The sequence below is a fragment of the Columba livia genome, chromosome 3 (genome assembly GCF_036013475.1).
Source record: "Columba livia isolate bColLiv1 breed racing homer chromosome 3, bColLiv1.pat.W.v2, whole genome shotgun sequence".
Lineage (NCBI taxonomy): Eukaryota > Metazoa > Chordata > Aves > Columbiformes > Columbidae > Columba > Columba livia.
Genome location: NC_088604.1, coordinates 103,140,835 through 103,161,167, shown reverse-complemented (window position 1 = coordinate 103,161,167; position 20,333 = coordinate 103,140,835). Strand labels below are relative to the sequence as shown.

Genomic DNA, 20,333 nt, shown 5'->3' with positions numbered 1-20,333 from the left:
GGCACAGTCTCAGGCTTGTTCTTATTTTGATTCTACACTACTCAATTTCTCCAATTTGCATAGTCAAGAAATATTTCCCTTTTTGTTTTTACAAGTTTGATGTAGATAAAAAGTAGTTTAAACTAGTTATTGCTTATAACTGTAAGAGTTCATTGTTCCTAGTTTTCTTTTTCTCCTTACCCTGCTTGCTGCCAGTTCGCAAATGTTTCCTTTTTGTCAAATTAATGACATGCCCCCTTCCCTCTTCATGCATACATTTACTTATTTAACATTTTATGTGAGAGAATGCTGTCTTTTGAAAACACAGATGTTTTGCTTGGAGGAGGAGGATTATCCTGGTAAAATTAATAACGTGGGCATCAAGTGTTTCATTGTGCTCGCTTCAGGCGGCGTGGTTTGAAAAACTTAACAAACAACTCTAAACAAGACGACTTTAAACTTGGGAGTTGAAGAATGCGGGTAGGAAAGGTGAAGCAACTGGGCAACAGCTCTTAGTGGTGCCTGTGCACACTATAAAAGTGCAGCTTATTCAAGGTTCTAGCTAATACTGAAATTTTCACTTCATTCTGTTTTTTGCTTAAAAAAAAAAATGAGAAAACTTCAGGGCTTCAGTGCTTGCTTATGCAAGCAAATATGATGCCATTATGCTGATGGTGTTTTGAAGATGGTGAATTTTGTAGCTCTGAGAGCTAGTTAGTTACTTCTAAACTTTGAAGAGTAACATTCCTTCTTCGTGTTTCTGGAGGGCTGCCCTCTCTTCATGAACAAGACAACCAATGCTGAATTTTCTTTTATTGTTGTTCTTATTTCCATTTTAATAGCTTCTGGTTTAGCTTTTTCCTTGATAAGGCTGTTGCTTTTTAAGCAAAGGAAACGTGCAGACATGTACAGTAGAGACGAGTAGGGGAGTTGGGGCAGGAGGTGTCTGACAGCATGCCAGACTGCACTGCTGTTTGTGGGAAATATGGAAAACTGTTGGAAGAATGGGAAAAAAACCCCATCTGACTAAACCAAGATGTTTACATCAGCACATACCAATCATTTTTTGTTGGGCTGCTCACAGGAGCATATAAATTTTTTAAAACCCCAACCTTTAAAAGTCCAATTTTAAGAAATTCCAGTAGCAAAACACTTCAGGGTAACTAGACAGAAATAATTACTCTTTCTTCTGTCTTGACAGCATCACTGGGGAAGGGAGATCAAAACAGCACTCTGGGTGTATTTGGGCTTTTGTGTACATAGTATATACCTCTGTGTGTGTATGTAAACACTGCCCGGGTCTGTAATCATGTTTCTGAATATTTTGTTACAATTAGAAACTGCATCAAAGGGCTCAGTGCTGAAGTGTCAGGTTTCTTTTTCACAGTCCTGAAGTAAGCGTTTTAGAATGTACTTTCATGAAGCACTGAGACATCCCTAAAAAGATGCTGTGATGGCAGAAAAATGATGTTTGTGATCTTTTTGTGTGTGTGTGTGGTGGTTATTGATATGGAATAACATGAATGGCTTTCACAGACTAAAAGACTGCTTCTGACTGATGGCAAACGCAGCTGCTAAACCTGAGTCTATACTTGTTCTTTAGTCACTCTTCAATAGTACGCCACGTTCACAGAAGGTACAAGCCCTTGATGTTGTCGTTGAAGGCCTGAGCTCCAGCTGTTCACCAGAGGCAGTGTTGTAGCTCTTTTGGTGGTGTCCAAGCCAATGCTGGATAGGAGAGTACAAATTTAGAGAGCTGTGCTATTAGCCTGTGTCTTTCAATAACCAAATCTTTTGTAGAATAACACAGCATTTCACTGAGTATGCTACAGGCAAGAAATTAAATCCTGAAGTTGGACTTAAAATATATGTATGGTCTTATGCCTCTGGCTGCCTGTACTACAACGGTTAATGATGGGGAAAAACTTATTTTTCATGCTGGGCAGCAGCAGTCTCATCAGCTCTAGGGCCAACCCATTAATTTTTCCCAACAACAGTTGCAAAACCCTCAAAGGCATTTAGGGCAGAATTATATTGTAGCTCCATACCCGTTGCATCATGCAGACGAGGGTCCCTGTCATCTGAGATAATGATCCAGTTTGAACTCTTGACTAGTCTCAGGGTTAAGGATTTCTCCTCCAGCCATTTCCCGATAGAAATCGGTACAGATACGAGTTTCAAGTTAGCTTTAGCTAGTGAAGTAAAAGGAGACTCGATTCAAATTGCATTGTGGGTTATGTATCACTGTGAGGATTAATTTTCTCTCCTAAGGAAACTTGTGATGCTTGGTCTTGGGTTACCTTGCACAGAAGAGTAGACATTCGTTATGAATTAAAATTAGATTATAGTCTAAAGTAACAATTTTTGTGTTTTTTTTAAATCTGAAAGTACCTTGAGAGATCCCAAGTCTGGACTTGAACCTCAATTTTTATGCATGAGGTAGCCTTTAAAAATTTCAGTTCATAAACTAGTTTAAACAAGTAGATGTGGTACCTTTCTGTCTCTCTCCTTTTTTTTGATCCCTGTCCCGGCCCCAAAAGGCAGCAGTGTCAGGCGCAGGGTTGATAATGTATTGCTGCATATATGGGAAGCGACAGCTGCTTCATCTGTGAATGTATAGCTAAGCAAGAGGCACTCTTTTAGATATGGTTTAGTTTGGACATCTCAGTATTGCAATCCTTCAACATGCGCTTTTGCCATGTTCATGAAGCTGCTGCAGCTGATGACACATTTGAAGATGGTTGTAAACGGTTTGCATGACACTTTCTTCAAACTGTCTGATCCTGTATTTCCTTCTCTATTATCGCTGTCTTCACACATAGCTGGTTTACTGATTATGAAAGAGGTGGAGGGAATGTAGGATTCATCCTCAGTATTTTTTTGTCACTGGCCTGCAGGGTGAAGGTGATGATAGTCTGTGTGACAGCATGTTGGTTTGTAAGCAGATGCACACAGGAATAAACTGTTATCTCCTTAAGCCTTAATATTTGTTTGAAAGCGAAGAGGCAGAACAAGATAGTTGGCAAATGGTTGCTAAAATATATTGATTGTTCAACTTTCCTATAACTGGGATAGTAGTGCAGTAGTCTGGTCTTGTTCTGATCAGCAGCTCTGAGGCTGTGGCAGATTCGTGGCCGTTCTGGGTAGGACACTTAGCTTTCCATACCCAGAAAAGCTTGAACTGTGAAAAAACGTTTGTGTAAATGTCTTCTCTCCCTTTTTCCTAAAAATACTCCATGTTAGCTTTTGTTATAGCTAACCAATGCTATAATGTTCTCAGAAAAGGACTGCGTCAGTTGGTTTTGTTAATACATTATTACATAGACCTATGGTATCTAATGCTTCAGAAACAATGAGAGGAGGGGGGGCCTGTGTTTCCTAGGTTTCGCTTCTCTACAAAATGTGAATTTCACTGTTTCCCTGCCACTAACAACAAACATGATAAAGAACTCTTTGACCTTCAGGTGGAAAAATATGAATTAATACTTTATTGTATCTTTGAAGAAAGTGTGGTGCATTATTTGAAATGAGAGTGGAAGTTTTGTGGCAAACCTACAATCTAATTTGTGTCTAAAACCTAAAATATGTTGTTTATTTTGTTTTAGAAACTACTGCATTGTTGTCTTTTGTTAATGGTTCTGTCGTTTAAATTATTGTGTAGGACTGTAAGGATAAGTGCAAGAACATAAAGCATACAGCTAGTGGTAGTTTCGTGACAGTACGATTGTGCAAGAAATGTGAGGGTGAGAAATACCACTGTTCATCGACAGTTACCGAGAAAAAATGATACACAATGAAAGTGTGATACACAGTGAAAGCTTAAAACAGACTTGGAACTTTTGCAGAATAAACATCCTGTACTGTTGTGATCTTAATCTTTCTTGATGGTGATGGTATGGTGTTGTGTGGATAGTAAAGCTAAGTGTCCAGAACGCTGAAGAAAAAACCCCCAAACCCACAAGTTTTCATAATAATTAAAACATGCTTTTTAATGTTTTAACTTATTTATCTATTCATTTCCCTTTTCCAGGTTGCAGTAGTAAAACTGAAGAATGCAGATAAGGTTTTTGCCATGAAGATACTTAATAAGTGGGAGATGCTGAAGAGAGCTGAAGTAAGATCACAGAAATGTTTTCTGTAATCTTGTACCCTCTTACTGTGCTGAACTGTTACTTCCTTTTCCACAAGACTCTGTACGTATAGAGGGATTGAAGAGGTGCTTCAGTGCTTACTGACAATATGACGATTAATACTAAAATAAGCTTAAAGCAGTTATCGTAAGGGTTCAAATGGCATGGAATCTGGACTTAGGTGGAGCTGGATGTTTTAAACGTTATACCTTTGTTTTGTAGTTGCCCAAGAATTACCAACTGTACAAGCAATCTTTTAATGCATTTATTCCAGCTAAGTTTGTAGTCTTTGGCAAGTACTTCGCATGCTGAAAGGTAATTACTGATCAATAACTCACCAGGCCTATTAGTTGATCAATAGTTAGAGCTTAGTCAGTTTGTAGATTGAAAAAAAAGCAAAGATAAAATTAATTCTAGTGCATATTTCATAAAAATGTCTGCAAAAGTTTGTGATGGAAAGTTCCTCACTAAAGCTTGAGTCCATTCTATGTTCAGGAAAAGGTGGACCAGCTCTCTCACTAGCCCTGCTTTGCCTTGGGTTCCTACTTTCATTGCACGCCTCCACTCTTCATAGAATCCTCAATACATTTCTCTGGATTCCTTTGGAAAGAACCTCACAAAATGCAGCGTACACCTGAAGACTTGTTTATTGATTTTAAACAGAACATGTCTCTAACTCTTTAAATTGCTTTGAAATTCTTCATCTATACATCCTAAAAATAAACTCATAAAAATGTAGCTCAGTGTCTTACACGTACAAACTTACTTTGGCTGTTGGCTTTGCTTTAGTTTGGAGAGTGTGAGCACCATCTTGGTGTCTCTTCCAACTTGTCTGGTCATATTATGTGCAACCTTAGTTTTCATTTGAGACTGCTACTTTGCTACTACTCTCAGACAATTTCTGCATTTATGTTTTAATTATATCGTCATAGGAAATGAGATCAATGGGAAACCATCACACTTTAAAAAAAATAAAAGTATCCAGACAAATTAAAGCCAATTTCTGATCTGCGCACATCCTGTCTCTTTTAATGAACATGTTATCACATTAAGAAATAGAAATGGCATGCAGATTGTGGTTAGATATACACAATGTGTTTCCTCTTTGTCCAGAAATTATTCAGATACCGAGCAATCTGGTATTAGTCTCGACACAAAGAGGTGTTTCTCTCCAAGACACGTGTCATTAGTGTAAACTTTATTATTTCAGACCAGAAATAAAGTTCCACTTTATTTTTAAATGTACCGTTTTAAAGTCAGTTTAAAAGCTATTTCTTTCCATTAAAATATGGTTATAAATAGGTTTGAAAGATTTTTCTCTCTATGCAAGGTATTAAAAATACTCTTCCCATGGGTCCAGCTGAATTTCTGGAGATCTCTACCATTAGCCTAAAAAGAATTACAGCTCTGTTTTTCCATGTATTTGTAACCCATGGTTATACAGTGGAAAGAGAACTGTCTGGAGTGAAAATGCATTACAAAGTGTGACCTCCAACAACTGCAACCTATCATTTTTAAATGTTGATGAACGATTTTCACTTGTTAGTACTGCTAGGAAAAATGACCCATTTTGGCTCTGTTAGCAATGTGCTGCGCTAACACCAAATTACGCAGGAAAATCATGCAGTCCAGAAATGCAAGACAAGCATATAGGTAGGTGTGTACCTAAATGGCAGGAATACGTTGTTCATATACTGCTGTATCAACTCTGCGGAAAGTGGGAGTCATTTGAAAAAACACGGGAGGAGTATGTACTCCAAAAGAGGCTTGCGAATGACAGATTAAAGTTGATGACTGCAAGCTCTGAGAGTAATCGTATGCAAAAACTTGGTTACAATAAAATTACACAGGTTGCGAGGTCAGCGTTCACTTTTTGTGTTATAAAGAGCATGAGTTTTCCAAATACTTGCCACTGTTGAAAGCTCTGAGACATGAGCAGACATTTCCAGGTACTCCTTGTATCAGTAGTGTCGGACAACTTGAGGTTACATGCCCAGACCTGTTACCCTGGGTGTTGACAGTCACTTACAGCTCCGCGTGTGCTCAGGAGAGACCGGGACAAACAGTGTGCAGTGTGGAAGCCGTCAGCGCACATGGAAGGTGCTGACTCTGAGCTGTGAAGACATGAGCACCAAGTAGCCGAGCAGCCGGCATTCTTTGCTGATTGAAGGCTATGATAAGAGCATGGATGCAACCAAAGTGCTAAGTTGGCTTTGCTGTGACAGAGAGTTGGATCAGGTGACCTCTGGAGGCCTCCGCCAACAGTTCAAGGAGTGGAAGATGAAGTGTAATGTGGAAAACAATGAAAGGCACAAAAAAAAAATCTTCATTTTAAAACAGCTTAATTGAAATATGTTACGTTAGTTACAAGAACCACTGCTACCAGCTTTTTTTTTTTTTTTCCCATGGATTAATGTAAAGGCCATGAACCATTTAGACTCTGTTACTGTCTTACTTGTGATCTACTGTGGCTGTAGCTGTTGCTGTCAGCTCCAGGCATGCTGCCTGGAGGTGACTGTCTAGAGTGCTCAAGGGTTGCATGGTGTTCGGTTAAATCATGGCAAAAACAAGTGAAATTACATAAACTTCCTAGTAACTAATCCTGTGAATTGTGTCCTAACAAGCAGAGAAACCAAGTGTCATTTACGCTTGCGCAAACAAGAGTTCATAGTATCTGTCTCTGCAATATGTCAAGAGTTTGCAAACAAGGAAGGAAAGAAAATCAAGCTAAAGCACAGAACAGCTTTTCTTCCTTCTGAAGATCATCCTTTCTCCTTCTCCCACTGTGAAGTCCATTTTTCATTTAGTAACCTTTGGAGGTATTTGTTTAAAGTATGTTTTGGTGGCATTGTTGGGAGGGTTTTTTGTTGTGTTTTATTTGTTTGTTTGTTTTTGTTGTTGTTGTTGTTTGTTTTTGTTTTGCCTCGAATTTCACTGATGTATCTCATCCATTGTGCTATGATTACTACATTTGTTTTTCCTGCTCTGCAATTATTCTTACTCACCAAAACAAGACTTGGTGTGCTGTATTTGCTTGGAGGAGGGACTTATTTCTGCTCTGGTTTTACTGTGCATATTTGTTTGCATAGCTCAATCTAAAATAATATTTCGCTTTTCATTCTTCACTATCCAAATCTCACCGCTAACAATGACCATGTCAGAGTTCTGGTATTTGCCTATTGTTTTTGGAAATGAAATTGAAAAAAATAAAAAGGTTTGGATTTCCTTTAAATTTAGCTGTCTCCTAAGATGGAAGAGATAGAGCATGGTTCAAATCGATGCAACATCTTTGTGAATTAGCAGAGTGTGCTGAAAGAGATTAAGGTCTATGGTTTTCCTCTAACTTCCCATCTGCCTTCTAAATAGACCCCATACAATTATTATTCTTTCTGTTACACTGTCTTTTTGAACTTTTTCTGAAGAAAACTGCATGTTGGTTTTGCTATTTGGTATCTTTTGTTTTCTCATGGTATTCACTTCAGAACTCAGTCCTTTCAAAGCACTTACCATAGTTCTTTGCTATGGTTTCTCTTTGGCTTCTTGTCTGTTTGCTCATTTGCTTTCATCATTCTGCAAAGCTGTCAGGGCAGGCTGCAAAACCTCAGTTGAATTACCTGCCTTGCTGCTTTCCCCTTGGCTATTTTCTTCACATTTTATCTTATTTAGTTTAATGCCAGCTTGTGTTCTCCTTCTTCTCTTAGGTAATCCTGAGCATTTCTAGACAGTTATTGTTCCTCCTCTGTTCCTCTTGCTATGAAGGCACCTTTTACCTCCTGTGTTTCTTTCCAATATATTGAGGGGAGGGTCCTCCTGGATATCTTATCAGCAGCTTATATCTGGCAAGAGCAATATTCAATTCTGTCCTACTTCTCCTGAGCAAAAAGTGTGGCGAATATCCCAGCTGGTTAACTATTATAAAATTATGACTACATGGAAGTTATTGGCAGCTGCTTTCAAATGAAAAGAAGAACCTTGCCTATGTGAAAATTCAAGTGTAAAGCTGGGCTAAAAACATGATGAGATAAAACAATGACACAAGACTCCAGATTCTAGCTCTTCAACTCCTACTGCAGTTATATAATGCCGTTATTACTGATTGTTTTCTTCAGTCTTATATTGCTGTTCTGTCATTACTGATACTTGATTTCAATATCTGTATATACAGAAAAGTTAACATTTTTAGACAATGGTAAGCAGCACCTCATTTCTCTCTCTGCATTACTTAACAATATAGAGGTGTACAACTGTTTAAATTTGAAGAAGGTAGTCTTAATTTTTCATAGATTTTGGCATGTTTGGAGGGTGTAGCAAATTACATGTCAACTGAGAGGCAATTTTAAATATTTTTCCCCAAAATAAAGTTTTAAAAAACAGAGTCAACTTGCAAAATGTGTTTCTTCACGTATTTTACTTAAAGCCTTATTATTTTTCTCCCCTTCAGACAGCCTGTTTTCGAGAAGAGAGAGATGTGTTAGTGAATGGAGATAACCAGTGGATCACAACATTACATTATGCATTCCAGGATGAAAACTATTTAGTGAGTGTTGCTTTTATATTTATATGGATGGAAATGCAGATTCTTGGTTGTGGTTTGAGACAGAAAAATACTTATTTTATTTGTTGATTTAGTGTTCTGGACCATACAGACCATGTGAGGATCTGTGATTTTGTGCATAAGATTCTGAAGGATGCAGAGTGGTCAGAAACTTAAAGTTTTGCTAGAAATATCTTAGAAATGCAGCTTTGTTTTCTAAACCGCTCACATTTGTTGATGAATCTTGGTCTGTCAGCATCTTCTTTCTTATAATTTGTTACTCCACTTAAATTGGATCCATAAAAATGCACTTACTAACATAAATATTCTGTTTGACATTATTTTTTGTGATTAATATTGCTGATTACTGTTGTACAGCTGGAAATAGGGAGTAGCTCCATTCTGATTGGCCTTTGCTTTTTAGAGAACTTAAACCCACTAAATGTCATAAAATAATAACATGTTCTTGCAGCATGGAAGAATGCCACTGAATGTTCATAAATAAGAGTTGGAAGCTGTAACTGTAGATTAAAGTCTCTTTAATATTTAATGTGACTTAGTTTTCCAGTATTTTGAAAGACTTGCAAGAAGAAGTTAATGTGAGGAAAAAGTGCCAGTTTTCTATGAAGTCTTTCCCACTTAAAATATGTTTTGATCATGGTACAGTTTCGGTAATATTTATGCCTGAAGACAACTACTACATGTTAATAGATTTTGTTTATTTGGGTTTTATTGCCCTCTGATTTTGATTCTATATCATCAGTAAGTTCTAATGCTTTCTTAAAAATCTAATATGCAGACATAATCTTTTTTTGCCCAATGTGTCCAATAAAAGAAGTGCTATACGTGGAATTCTTGCACAATATTGCTAGTTTCCTTATTTTCACCAAGCACAGAGCAGCCTCTGTTCTTTACCTTTGATAGTCTACTAAACAAGAGCTAGTTCTGCAGCCTGCTGGGGAAAATACCAGTAATACTGTTTTTCATCATTTTAGTGTGAGTGTATCGCTAGTTTCTATGTGCTTTTTATTGAAGTAAAATATAACAGAAGTGGCCTTTAAAAAACATCTGTGTAGACTGAGCAGTAGATGTTGTTGAGCAGTGGGTGTTGTTTTCCTTGACTTTAGTAATGCTTTTGACACTGTCTGCCATAACATCATCATAGGCTGACAAAGCATGCGTTAAATGAACAACAGTGAGGTGGGTTGAAAATTGGCTGAACTGCTGTGCCCAGGTTATCATGGTCCGTTACATGAAGTCCAGCTGGAGGCCTGTCAGTGATGGTGTAACCCAGGGCTCAATACTGGGGCTGAAATCTTCATTAACGACCTGGACAATGGAATGGAATGGAATGCACCCTTGGCACGTTTGCTGGTGATAAAAAGCTGGGAGAAGTGGCTGAGATGCCAGTTGGCTATGCTGTCATTCAGATAGACCTCGATATGCTGGAGAACTGTGCAGAGAGAAGTCTCATGAAGACAAACAAAGGGAAATGCAGTGTCCTGCATCTGAGGAGGAATAACCTGGAGAAAAGGAGGCTGAGGGGAGACCTTCTTGCTCTTAACAACTACCTGAAAGGAAGTTGTAGCACGGAGGGTGTTGGTCTTTTCTCCCAAGTAACAAGTGACGGGACAAGAGGAAATGGCCTCAAGTTGTGCCAGGGAGGTTTAGATTGGATATTAGAAAAAATTTCTTCCTGGAAAGGGTTATCAGGTGTTGGAACAGACTGCTCAGGGAACTGGTGGAGTCACCATCCCCGGAGGTGTTTAAAATACATGTAGGCAAGGTTATTAGGGATGTGGTTTAGTGGAGTCAACGAACTTGAGGGTCTCTTCCAACCAAAATGATTCTGTAGTTCTGTGTGTAACTCCAGGCACCAGTACATGCTGGGTGCTGCAGGCTTGAGGTCCTGGAAGGTAACAAGCTGACCATAAGCCAGCAATGCACCATCGCAGCAAAAAAGGCCAAGAGTATCCTGGGCCGCATTAGGAAAAGCATTGTCAGCAGGAAAGTGCAGGCCCTTCTGCTCTGCTCAGCCCTGGTACAGCTGCATCTGAAATTATGTGTCCAGTTCTGGCCTCCCCAGTGCAAAGGAGAGGTGGAGCTACTGGAGCAAGTGCAGTGGAAGGTCCGAAAGATAATAAAGGTACTGGAGCATCTTTCATAAAAGAAGAGGCTGAGAGAGCTGGGACACAAAATGAAACAAATCAAATTTTGTCTGAACACAAGAAGCTATTTTTTTCCTGTGAGGGTGTTCAAATGCTGGAACAAGTTGCCTGGAATGTTGGTGGAGTCTCCATCCTGAGAGTTACTCAGAACACAAGTGGACACAGTGCTTGTCATCTTGCGCTAGCTGACATTGCTTGAGCAGGTGAGATTGGAGTAGGTGATTTCAAGGGATCTCTTCCAATGTAAATGATTCTGTGATGTAGGATTAAATGCCAATGTTAAACTTCCACTAGTTACTAGAATTTACTATCCTTAAATCTGTGTTTTTTCCTTCTCTTGAAAGGATGGTGCTGTTGTACAGTCGTGTTTTGAGAAGTATTTGAGACATGAATAGATCTGGATAATGGTGTGCATACAGAAAATATTTTAAAATATTATTATTTTTTTAATTGTTTTTGAGATTTTGTTTGGCATTGGAAGGGATGCTCTGCATTGACTGGAGTGTTTTATTAAACATTTAGTTGTTAAACTTAGCTTTGATTCTGCTGCATGTGTTTAACTTCAAGTGCACGACTTAATACTGTGAGTTGCAGTTTAAATGTTGGCATATTTGAGGAGTTGAGAGTTTCTTTGTGATTAGGCTAGTGTGTTGCTCTTGTAAAATGGGACGTGCAGGAGACTTCTGTGTTGTAAAAGCCAAAATTCCTTTATTTTGGTATATCCAGTTACTGGGTTGTACTGCTTTTAAAAATGCTGAAGAATGAGTGCAGAGATTCCACATCAGTTATGAGTATCTTAAGAGGCTTTTTTTTCAATATACTTTCAAAGCAATAAGTTAAGCTCTTGCAGACCTCACTGTATAGTGTATCAGTTAATGAAAATTATGTTAAGTTCCAAAGGCTTAATGTATTTTCTAAAACTACAAAACATGAGAAGCTAATACTGTAGATCTTGTTTCAGAGGGAGCATAGGAGCGCCACTGAAGATATTTATCTTGTGTAAGGCGTGTGAGCATAATTTAAGAAGTTTACTATTCATGTCACAAAGCAAGAGATGAAATTTTGAATGTCAGCACATTTAGAATTTAGCGGAAATGCATTTGATACTTTCTTCACATGCTTGGAATCATTGAGGATGCCCAGGCTATTCTGTATGAAATTTTTAAAATCTTTGTTCATCACCTTTATTGTTATGGAAAGTATGAGGGAAAGAAAATGGCTTGTAGGATTTCTATGTGCTTCACATCTTCCTTATAGCTGGTATAATTTTGCAGAATTCTTTACACACAATTTAATTTCTTTCTGAAGGTGGGAAACACTTGAATGAGGAGAACTAATTAGAAAGTCTCTTTAAGTTGCTTTACCAAAATTTTAAAGAATCAAATTGTGATATAGATTACTGCATCTTTAATATTTTTTTATTACTTGGGATTCATTATACACTATTGTTAAAAATCTCAGCTTCAAATGTGGATGTGTTCTGCCTTCCTGGAAGCAGAGGTTGGAACTCTAGGCAAAGTATCTCAGACACTACATACTGTAGTGGGAAACTATTCCAATTAGTCTGTCCACAATGAAGTTTGAAAGTAACGTCATAGCAATGGGTGTTAAATTAGGTTGCTTATAATTAGTTTGTTAGATATTAGTTTGATTTTTTTTTTTTTTTTTCTTTTCCCCATTTGCCCTTGCAGTTGCTGTTCCACAATTAAAACAAACTAAACTAAGATAAAAATACATTAATCATGAATTTCCCACTTAGGTTTACTTTGTCCACTCATTTTGACCATGTCTCTAAAGGAAGTGGCATTTTGTTCCGTCATAGTAAAATGGAGAAAGGTTCTGATCTCTTCAAAGTCTTGGCATCTGATTCAATAGCAAGCAGTTTTTATGTTTCATTAATAAATCAGAAATCAAGTGTATTTTTCCCTATCAGTTCAGTTGGAGAAGGTGACACCTTCCACCGTATGTTGGCAGGTCCTGTGTTGTGCACAATGTCAACAATATCTGGAATTGTACCATGAGCCGCTGGAAGTCTCTTAATCTTTACCATAATCTGAGTAGCCTGAAAACTTTATCTCCAATATTGTTTGTTTAATGGGAGAAGAAGATGGTAGGAAAAAAACGGGAAGGGAAGCCTGGGAAATTGGAGCCCTTAAATCAGATTGCAAGTTAACACAAATGGTTTTGTTTTAATAGGTCTGTGCTTTAATCCTTTGCTTTTGTATTGTATCAGAAGGTATTGTTTTTATAAGGGAATCCAGAGTATCTAAATATTTTATGTTTGGTGATAGGACAGTGGATGAAGCTGATACTGTTTTGTCGTGAAGTATAAATATGAAACATTCAAGTAGGTTAAATATTAAAATGAGGCTGAACCAGCTACTTTTTTCAGAACATTTAAGCATCTTGGTCTGCTTTTTTAATGCCTATAGTAACTTTTGCAATAAATTAATTTTTGTGTTTGAATTAGTTTTTAGTCTCTGATTCTCTCAATAAATTATTTCCCCCCCCGTCTTTACTTGTCATTCCCACTCCTTAGTACCTGGTTATGGATTACTATGTTGGAGGAGACCTGCTTACATTGCTCAGCAAGTTTGAGGACAGACTGCCTGAAGATATGGCTCGCTTTTATTTGGCTGAAATGGTGATAGCTATTGATTCCGTTCATCAGTTGCATTATGTTCACAGGTAAGTAATTTGAGCTCCAAATTCCTGTTGAAGTTACGTGGACTTACTTAATGGAGTGAAAATAATTCCCGTTAAAGAGTTCAAGCTTGTAACAAGTATTTGCTGTAATAGTAAGTGCGATAGAATTGAGCTGCCTACATCTTGTGGTTATTGAGAACTGTTGCTGAACTTGTACCACGTGGTCAGAGACATGAGTGAATATCTGAATGCATGTGGTGAATCTTGCACGCTGGCATGTTTCAAAGTTAATGACCCATAATTTATAACAACAAAACCTGTTTGTGAAATATGATCAACTTCGAACAGGTTCATTGAAGGATCACATTCTGTTTCTTATTTTGTTCAGTCTATGTGGAAGTCTAAAACACACCATTGTATGGCCTGCTTTGGATTTTTTTTTCACCATTTTCTTTTGGGCTTGATGAAATTAGCTTTAAAGTAAAGTGGGAGTATTTTGCTAAATAAGTGGAAGTACTTAAATTGTGGCACTTGGCTTTACCTTGGTATATAAAAAATAATTTGTTCAAAGGAAAATATTAAGTTGTTTATGTGTAGCCTTTTTGGAGGCCATGATTGATTTCCCCCCCCTAAAACTAGCATTATCTTTTCTTGAATGTATCATTGTCCACTGAATTCCATTGTAGTTCTTGTATACAGAGCAAAAGATTACGTTATATAAGAGGCAGAATTTTCAAATGCACTCAATAGATCACTCCCAATTGATGGAGCTGAATCATTCACTTGGCAGAATGAGCTCGTTTGATACGTCCATCTATCACCCTTTATCAGAATCAATACCAGCCATTCTTTCTTTTACCGTTCCCACTTGGCCGCTTTGCTCCAAAAAAGTGTGGTGGTTGTTGATTGTTTGCTTCTTTTTCCCAAAAGGTGTATTGTGGTTGGTTTTGGTTTGTTGCTGTGTTGTGTTTTGTCTCCCTTGAGATTGTGGCTTTTCATGAAAGAGCTGTAGCTCGGAGCACTTTAGGGTGGAGAGGGGCTAATATTTTGAAAATATTTGAAAATATTTGGAATATTTTGAAGTCTTCTAGTTTTGTTGAATAACTGTGTCTACCTGCTTAGAAGAGCTCTTTGTGATAGCGCTTTGTGGAAAAATCTGAGCATAGTATTTTCCTTAAGCGGTTTTCTTGAATTTGAAGATTTCAACTGCGCTGTTTCTGAGATACTGTTTGATCATTTAGGACCTGCTGTGAAAGGTTTTTGTATTCGGTGTAACATGGATGTACTTTTGAAATGTATTTTTGGGTAAACTGTTGAGATGCTGTCTCCTGTTACCAGGTGCATATGTGGTAGTAACTCTTCCCAGAAGAGCAGATGCCCACCGTCTCTACCTGTTCCTCCAAACAGATCAAAACCACTGTAATTCAGCACTATTAGTATGTAATATGCAGCAGATGTGATGTTTCTGTCCTCAAATAGTGTCCCCAAGATGAAATAGGTGTTGATGTAAAATTTTGATGGAAAATTCAGTACTATTGCAGTTCAAACCAACATACTGATTATTATGCTTGCGTATTTATTACTACAAATGTTTAGCAAAACAACAAAAAAAGCCCTTACAAGTTCTTAGGCCTTTATTGTTTGATTTGTGGCCTTGTCAGTGAGGTTCCCATGTTTATGAATTTCTAAATGCCACTTTGGCATTTTATCATTAATACTGCTGTAATATAATGCCTGTTTATAAGGGGATGGTTTTTGAATATTAAAAATGTAAAGAGCAGTTTAGTGTATGTTAAATTATAAGCCTTTGAAATTAGACCCGTTCCACTGTTAGTTTTGTTAGGATTTTTGCAACTAGTAAAGGGAAAGAAAACACATAATCTTAATGCCACTCATGCTTTTTTTTCCTGAAAGTGTGGTGGCCACATCCTTTTTGGGGAAGGACGCAGGAGAAGGACGCATCCTACTAAAGGATGAATAATGTAACAGCTGTAGTGGTGGTCTTTCAGAGGAACAGCTAATATGAATCAGGATTTGATCGGAGTTGTAGCTAGTGAACTAGAGATCGTGCTTTAGGCATGTCTCATTCAAGCTTTTTTTCATACAATGAGGTAGCAGATCATTTTGGTTTGTTTCCTTTTAGTGCCCTAGTTCTTTCAGGATTGATTTTCACATCAACCATATCGTCTTGTACTTGATAATTTTCTTTTGCTCTCGGTGTTTTTGTGCCTTTTAAAAGTTGTCTTTCAGTTTTTATTCTCAGTGTGCTGCTCCTTTGCTCTTTTCTATCATTAATCACTTTGCTGTTGTCAGTTATTTGTGTTTGGGAGTGATACTGAGCGCAGTGGTAGCTGGTGTGCAGACCGCTCCAGTCCCACCTGCAAGTCCCTTTTCTTTCCTAAAGTACATTGGCCAAAGTTCTCAAACGTCATATACAAGCAACCTCAGCGTTACTTAAATGAAATTTCTCTGACCGTATTTCATGATTTGGAGTTCCAAACTTGAATGCCATTTCTGCACTAGCACTGTGGGACCATGGGATCAGTTTATAGTGGGAACGAGATCAAAGTCTAGGTATTAGCAGAATTGTGCAGAGAAATTGCATTACGTTTTCAGTGCTGTCTCCTGATAGCTACTGAATTGAAGGAGAAGAGTTGCTAGCTGAAAATAACAGCAGTACTACTGGTTTTAGGGTATTTTTTTTTTTCCCCGCTTTTGTCTGCTTTTTAGTTTAAATGAACATGGATATAAAGTTTTCGAGATAACCTCAAACTTTTATGTTCTGATTGATGTTTTCATTTCTGATCAATTAATTTCTGTGAACAAATAATGTGGTGTTTAACCTGATAGTTAAATGATGGCTCAGAATGTTAATAAAATGGCCTTTTCTTTACTCTGTATCTTAGCTTTTGTTATTGTTACAAATGAACCAGCACTATCATTACCAAATAGCATTGACAGCTCCAAGACTGGCTTTAGAAAGAAAACTTCATCTAAGTTAAGTATTTGCAGGTATTCGCAATAAGGAAGAAAGTATGTATATCTCTTACAAATGCACAACTTCCTTGGGAGTTTGTGTAAAGCTTATACCTACCCCTGATACCTTAAATTACTAATTTGCACTAATGAAGTAATGCTTGCTTGTAGGCCAAGGTTAAATAATGTCTTGTGCCAGTTTTCTGAAAACTGTAGTATCATACTGGGTGAGATTTTACATTTATTAGGAATAAACATCAATTTGTATTTTACAGATTTGTAGCACCTTTTTTTATTTTTGTTTTCCCTAGAAAGAGCCTCTACATGCATTAATATGAATTTCAGTTTCAAGGTTGTGTTGTTATGTATTTCCTGATGGCCTATGTTAAAAGCTTATATTTGCATTATCAAAAGTCTAGGTGTGGGCTGGAGTAAAACCCTTACCGTCTTAAGTTAGGCATCTACACTTTATTTACGCACAAACATATTTACCTCAAACATATAAAATTGATTTTCCCTACAACTGAGACTTCAGCTTCTCAATTACTTTATTAGTGAGACAGGTTTTCTCTCCATTTTATGTCAGGTGCAGATTGAGGTATAGAACACTTGGCTTTGTCTAAATCCTTTGAAGTTTAAAATCAATAAATAAAAAATGAGAAGGTCTGGGTGCTGCTGGAAGAAATTTCCCCTGAAGGCAGCAGAAGATCCCTCTGGGCACGTAGTCCCAGGCACAGGACTGTGCCACGGGTGCTTTGCGTGCCCCTTCAGCGGGTCTGTGCTGCTGCCTTTCGTGTCTTCTGGGATAGCCCTTTCTTTTGTAAGGGTGCATCTGAGTCTGTTGCTGACCTAAATTTCATTGGGGACATTCCAGCTTCTTGAATAGTACAGAATTGTAGGTGATAATGTGCTGAAGTCATTTTCATTTGACTTTCTTTCCTCCACCTATTTGTTCTGTGCAGGGTTGCACAGTGGTTCAGTGCAGAGCGGATTTGCAGCTGGGGAGTGTTCGGCTCATGATCCTCCAGACCACAGCAAAAATATTCATTTAAAACAGTTTTCATATATTGGCACACACCCACATTAAACAGTCTTCTTTTTCTATTTAATGGTAAAACAATCCTCACCTTCTTACTAAGCAAATATTTTGGAAGGATTATGAAACACCTATGTTAATTATTATTTTTGTTGGTTAAGTTTATGGGAGGGACAGTTAAGACTACAGAGCAAGCTCTCCAGTTACATACATTTGGATGTCATCTTTTGCATATATAGGCAGGCAAAGCATAAACACAGCTACTTCCATAAGGTATGTGAGGTTACAGTTACTTTGATCAATGTGTTTCTGGATTTCTAGTTGCCACTGTGTTTTAGTCTGAAGGATTTTAGCACTCTAAACCACCAGGTGCATTTTTTTTCTTCTCTTTCCATTTTCTTTATCAACTTCTGAAATTTAAGTCGGGCTTCACTGGAACACTTGAGTTCTTAAAATGTAGAGCAGCAGAATTCTCTGTGGAAGTGACATCCTTTCTGAGAAATATTGAATGTAAGGGAATACATGCATTAGAGGGATAAAAGAATTGTCTAGTCCCTATCAAGCCAGCCTCTTCTTTACTTTTTACAAGAAGGTACTATTTGTTCGGTGTAAAAATCATCCTAGGGACATCCCTGAAATATTTAGTTAGCAGGCGGCTGAAATCTGGGATTCTTTGTAGGGTGCATTTCACTTTCAACTATAAGTTTCAGTGCCAGCATATCCATTTTTGACTTGCTGAATAAGTGGTTTTCTGTCTTCTGGGTGGATCCCATCTTTCCTGATCATTAATTTGCTTAAGTGGAAAATTTGGGGGTGGAAGGCACATCCTAGGGAGTCAGCTGCATTGTGCGGTATGTCTGAGTTGAGCTGGCACAAGGATGAGCCAAGTGCTCTGGCCTTTGGTAAAGTGAACTGTAATTGTGGGTTTGAAAGAAAGCAACAACATATTTTAGGTGTTTACCGAACTTTGCAACAGACATAATGTCGAACACGCACATGAAGATGTCCTTACAAAGTGCTGAGAGTGAAGGAAACAGGGCTAGAAAAATAAGGAAAAAATAACATAAGATTGTTTTGATAGTCTGCTGAAAATGTATTGCTTTGCAATGTTGCGTAGTTTAGTTTTACATGGAAAACTGCAGGACAGAAAGTTATTTTAGTGAGTATTTGAAAAGGTAGCTCTTCCTTAGGAGGTATTCCTTTACAGGGGTGGGAGAGCTCCCTGAGTCTGGGCTCTGTGTTTCCTCTCCCTTCTTCCACTGAGGAAGGGCTGGAAACAAAGGTCATCTTTACAGACTCTGGGCTTTCATTTTGCTCTGTGACCTTATATGCTATAGATGCTGGCAGCTGCTGCCATAGTTCCCCCTGAGGGTGGCATTTGATTTGCAGTGAGGACTGTAGGAGGTTAACGCTACTTGACTAGAATTTGTTGGTAGGATTTCTCAAGGAGCCTGTGATGAGCTAGAAGTATTTTGAAATAAAAGACCCTTATATGCTTGAAGTGCCAAGAGCTAGTGGATTAGACTGGCTGTGCTATCATGTAGAAGACAAATGGTTTCTTATGTTATTGTGTCTAGTGGGAGTGTTCATTTAAGTGAAAGCTGTGTAATGGGTGCCTGAGCTAGCATAGACCTATATTTGATGTTATTCAAGCAGAAGGAATTTAGAAACCCTGACTCCAGTGCCTTAAGCCATAGTAGCCTTGAGTGGTCCTTTCAGCAGAGGTGCTTTTACAAATGTGTCCTTTGGCTTTCTTACTTCCATTGTTCCTTTCTCCCCAAGACCTGAGCTCTGAACATCCCTACAGCTCTGCTGAAACAAAGGTTTGTGGGGCTGTGCACTGAACTGAAAGAGGACACCAGTCCAGGTTAGAAGGAACTTTACATTTTGACTAACGTGTGTTGGTTCTCCAATTTAATGATGAAGGAGAATAGGAGGAAATCACTTTTAAGTTTGTCTTTCCAAGAAAATCTATGTTCATTACATTGTCCCAACATCCACTGAGTGGTACTTGAGGTATTTATTTAACTCTGTGATTTTAAAGAAAAAGGGACTCAAGAAGCTGTTGGAGCTGGGGTGTCTTAAATGTAGTTAGCCATAAACCCCTCAGAAATAAACCCTTCCCCTTTCATTTCCGAGACCTACCTCCTAAGGAAGGAAATTCTTGATTATTGTCAGTTGGGGAAGGTCACCAAGATAAGGAGCACACCCCTCCCTTCTTTCTGGTGAGTCCTCACCAGTCCTGTAGCTAGACAATTATACCTTTATTAGAAAGAAGACTCATAGGAGGCTCATAAGAGTCTCATAGGAGGAGACGCATAGAAGACTCATAGGAGGAATGTGTAGATGATTTTTTTGTTTGTTTTTATGTAGATCGGTGTATCTTCTTGGTGCGGTTCCTTGAAAGGCAGATAGGTGTGGACACTCTGTCAGATGGTATATAATCCTGCTTAGGTAGGAAGTGGATGTGGTTGTTGTAAGACAGAAGTATGTAAAACCTCCTAGGGGTGAAAATGAGAGAGTCAAGCAAGAAATAAAGTTTCACTGAAAAAGATCCTTTTTAACCTTAATGGGAAAATTCTTAATGCCAAAAGTCTCATATAAGAAAGTAAAACGCTGGTCTTGCCTTCCAAGTAATAATGTTTCTAGCAAGGCTCAGTGGATGCTAAATGTGATGGAACTTTCCAGGAGATTCTTGCTGCCTCTAGCACAGAGATTCATTTCGCTTCTGTGGTGTTTGCAGAAAAGAACTGTTGTAGCTCTGATATGAGATCGGTTTCAGTGTCTTATGAAGTTGGAAATGTTTTCAAAATTTCATTACTTCTTTTGAAGGCAAAAGCTGTTTTTATGTGAGTTAAGGTATA

At 38.1% G+C, this 20,333-nt stretch overlaps 1 protein-coding gene across 18 annotated transcripts in view; it reads left to right on the top strand.

Annotated features, from left to right (window-relative positions):
* CDC42BPA (CDC42 binding protein kinase alpha) overlaps positions 1-20,333 on the top strand; it is a 193,384-nt gene that overhangs the window by 62,238 nt on the left and 110,813 nt on the right. For all 18 annotated transcript variants that reach the window (XM_065058633.1, XM_065058622.1, XM_065058629.1 and 15 more), the window contains exons 4-6: positions 4,010-4,093; positions 8,551-8,646; positions 13,351-13,499. In XM_065058633.1, the coding sequence (XP_064914705.1) occupies positions 4,010-4,093; positions 8,551-8,646; positions 13,351-13,499 (329 nt within the window). The remainder of the gene's footprint in view (positions 1-4,009; positions 4,094-8,550; positions 8,647-13,350; positions 13,500-20,333) is intronic.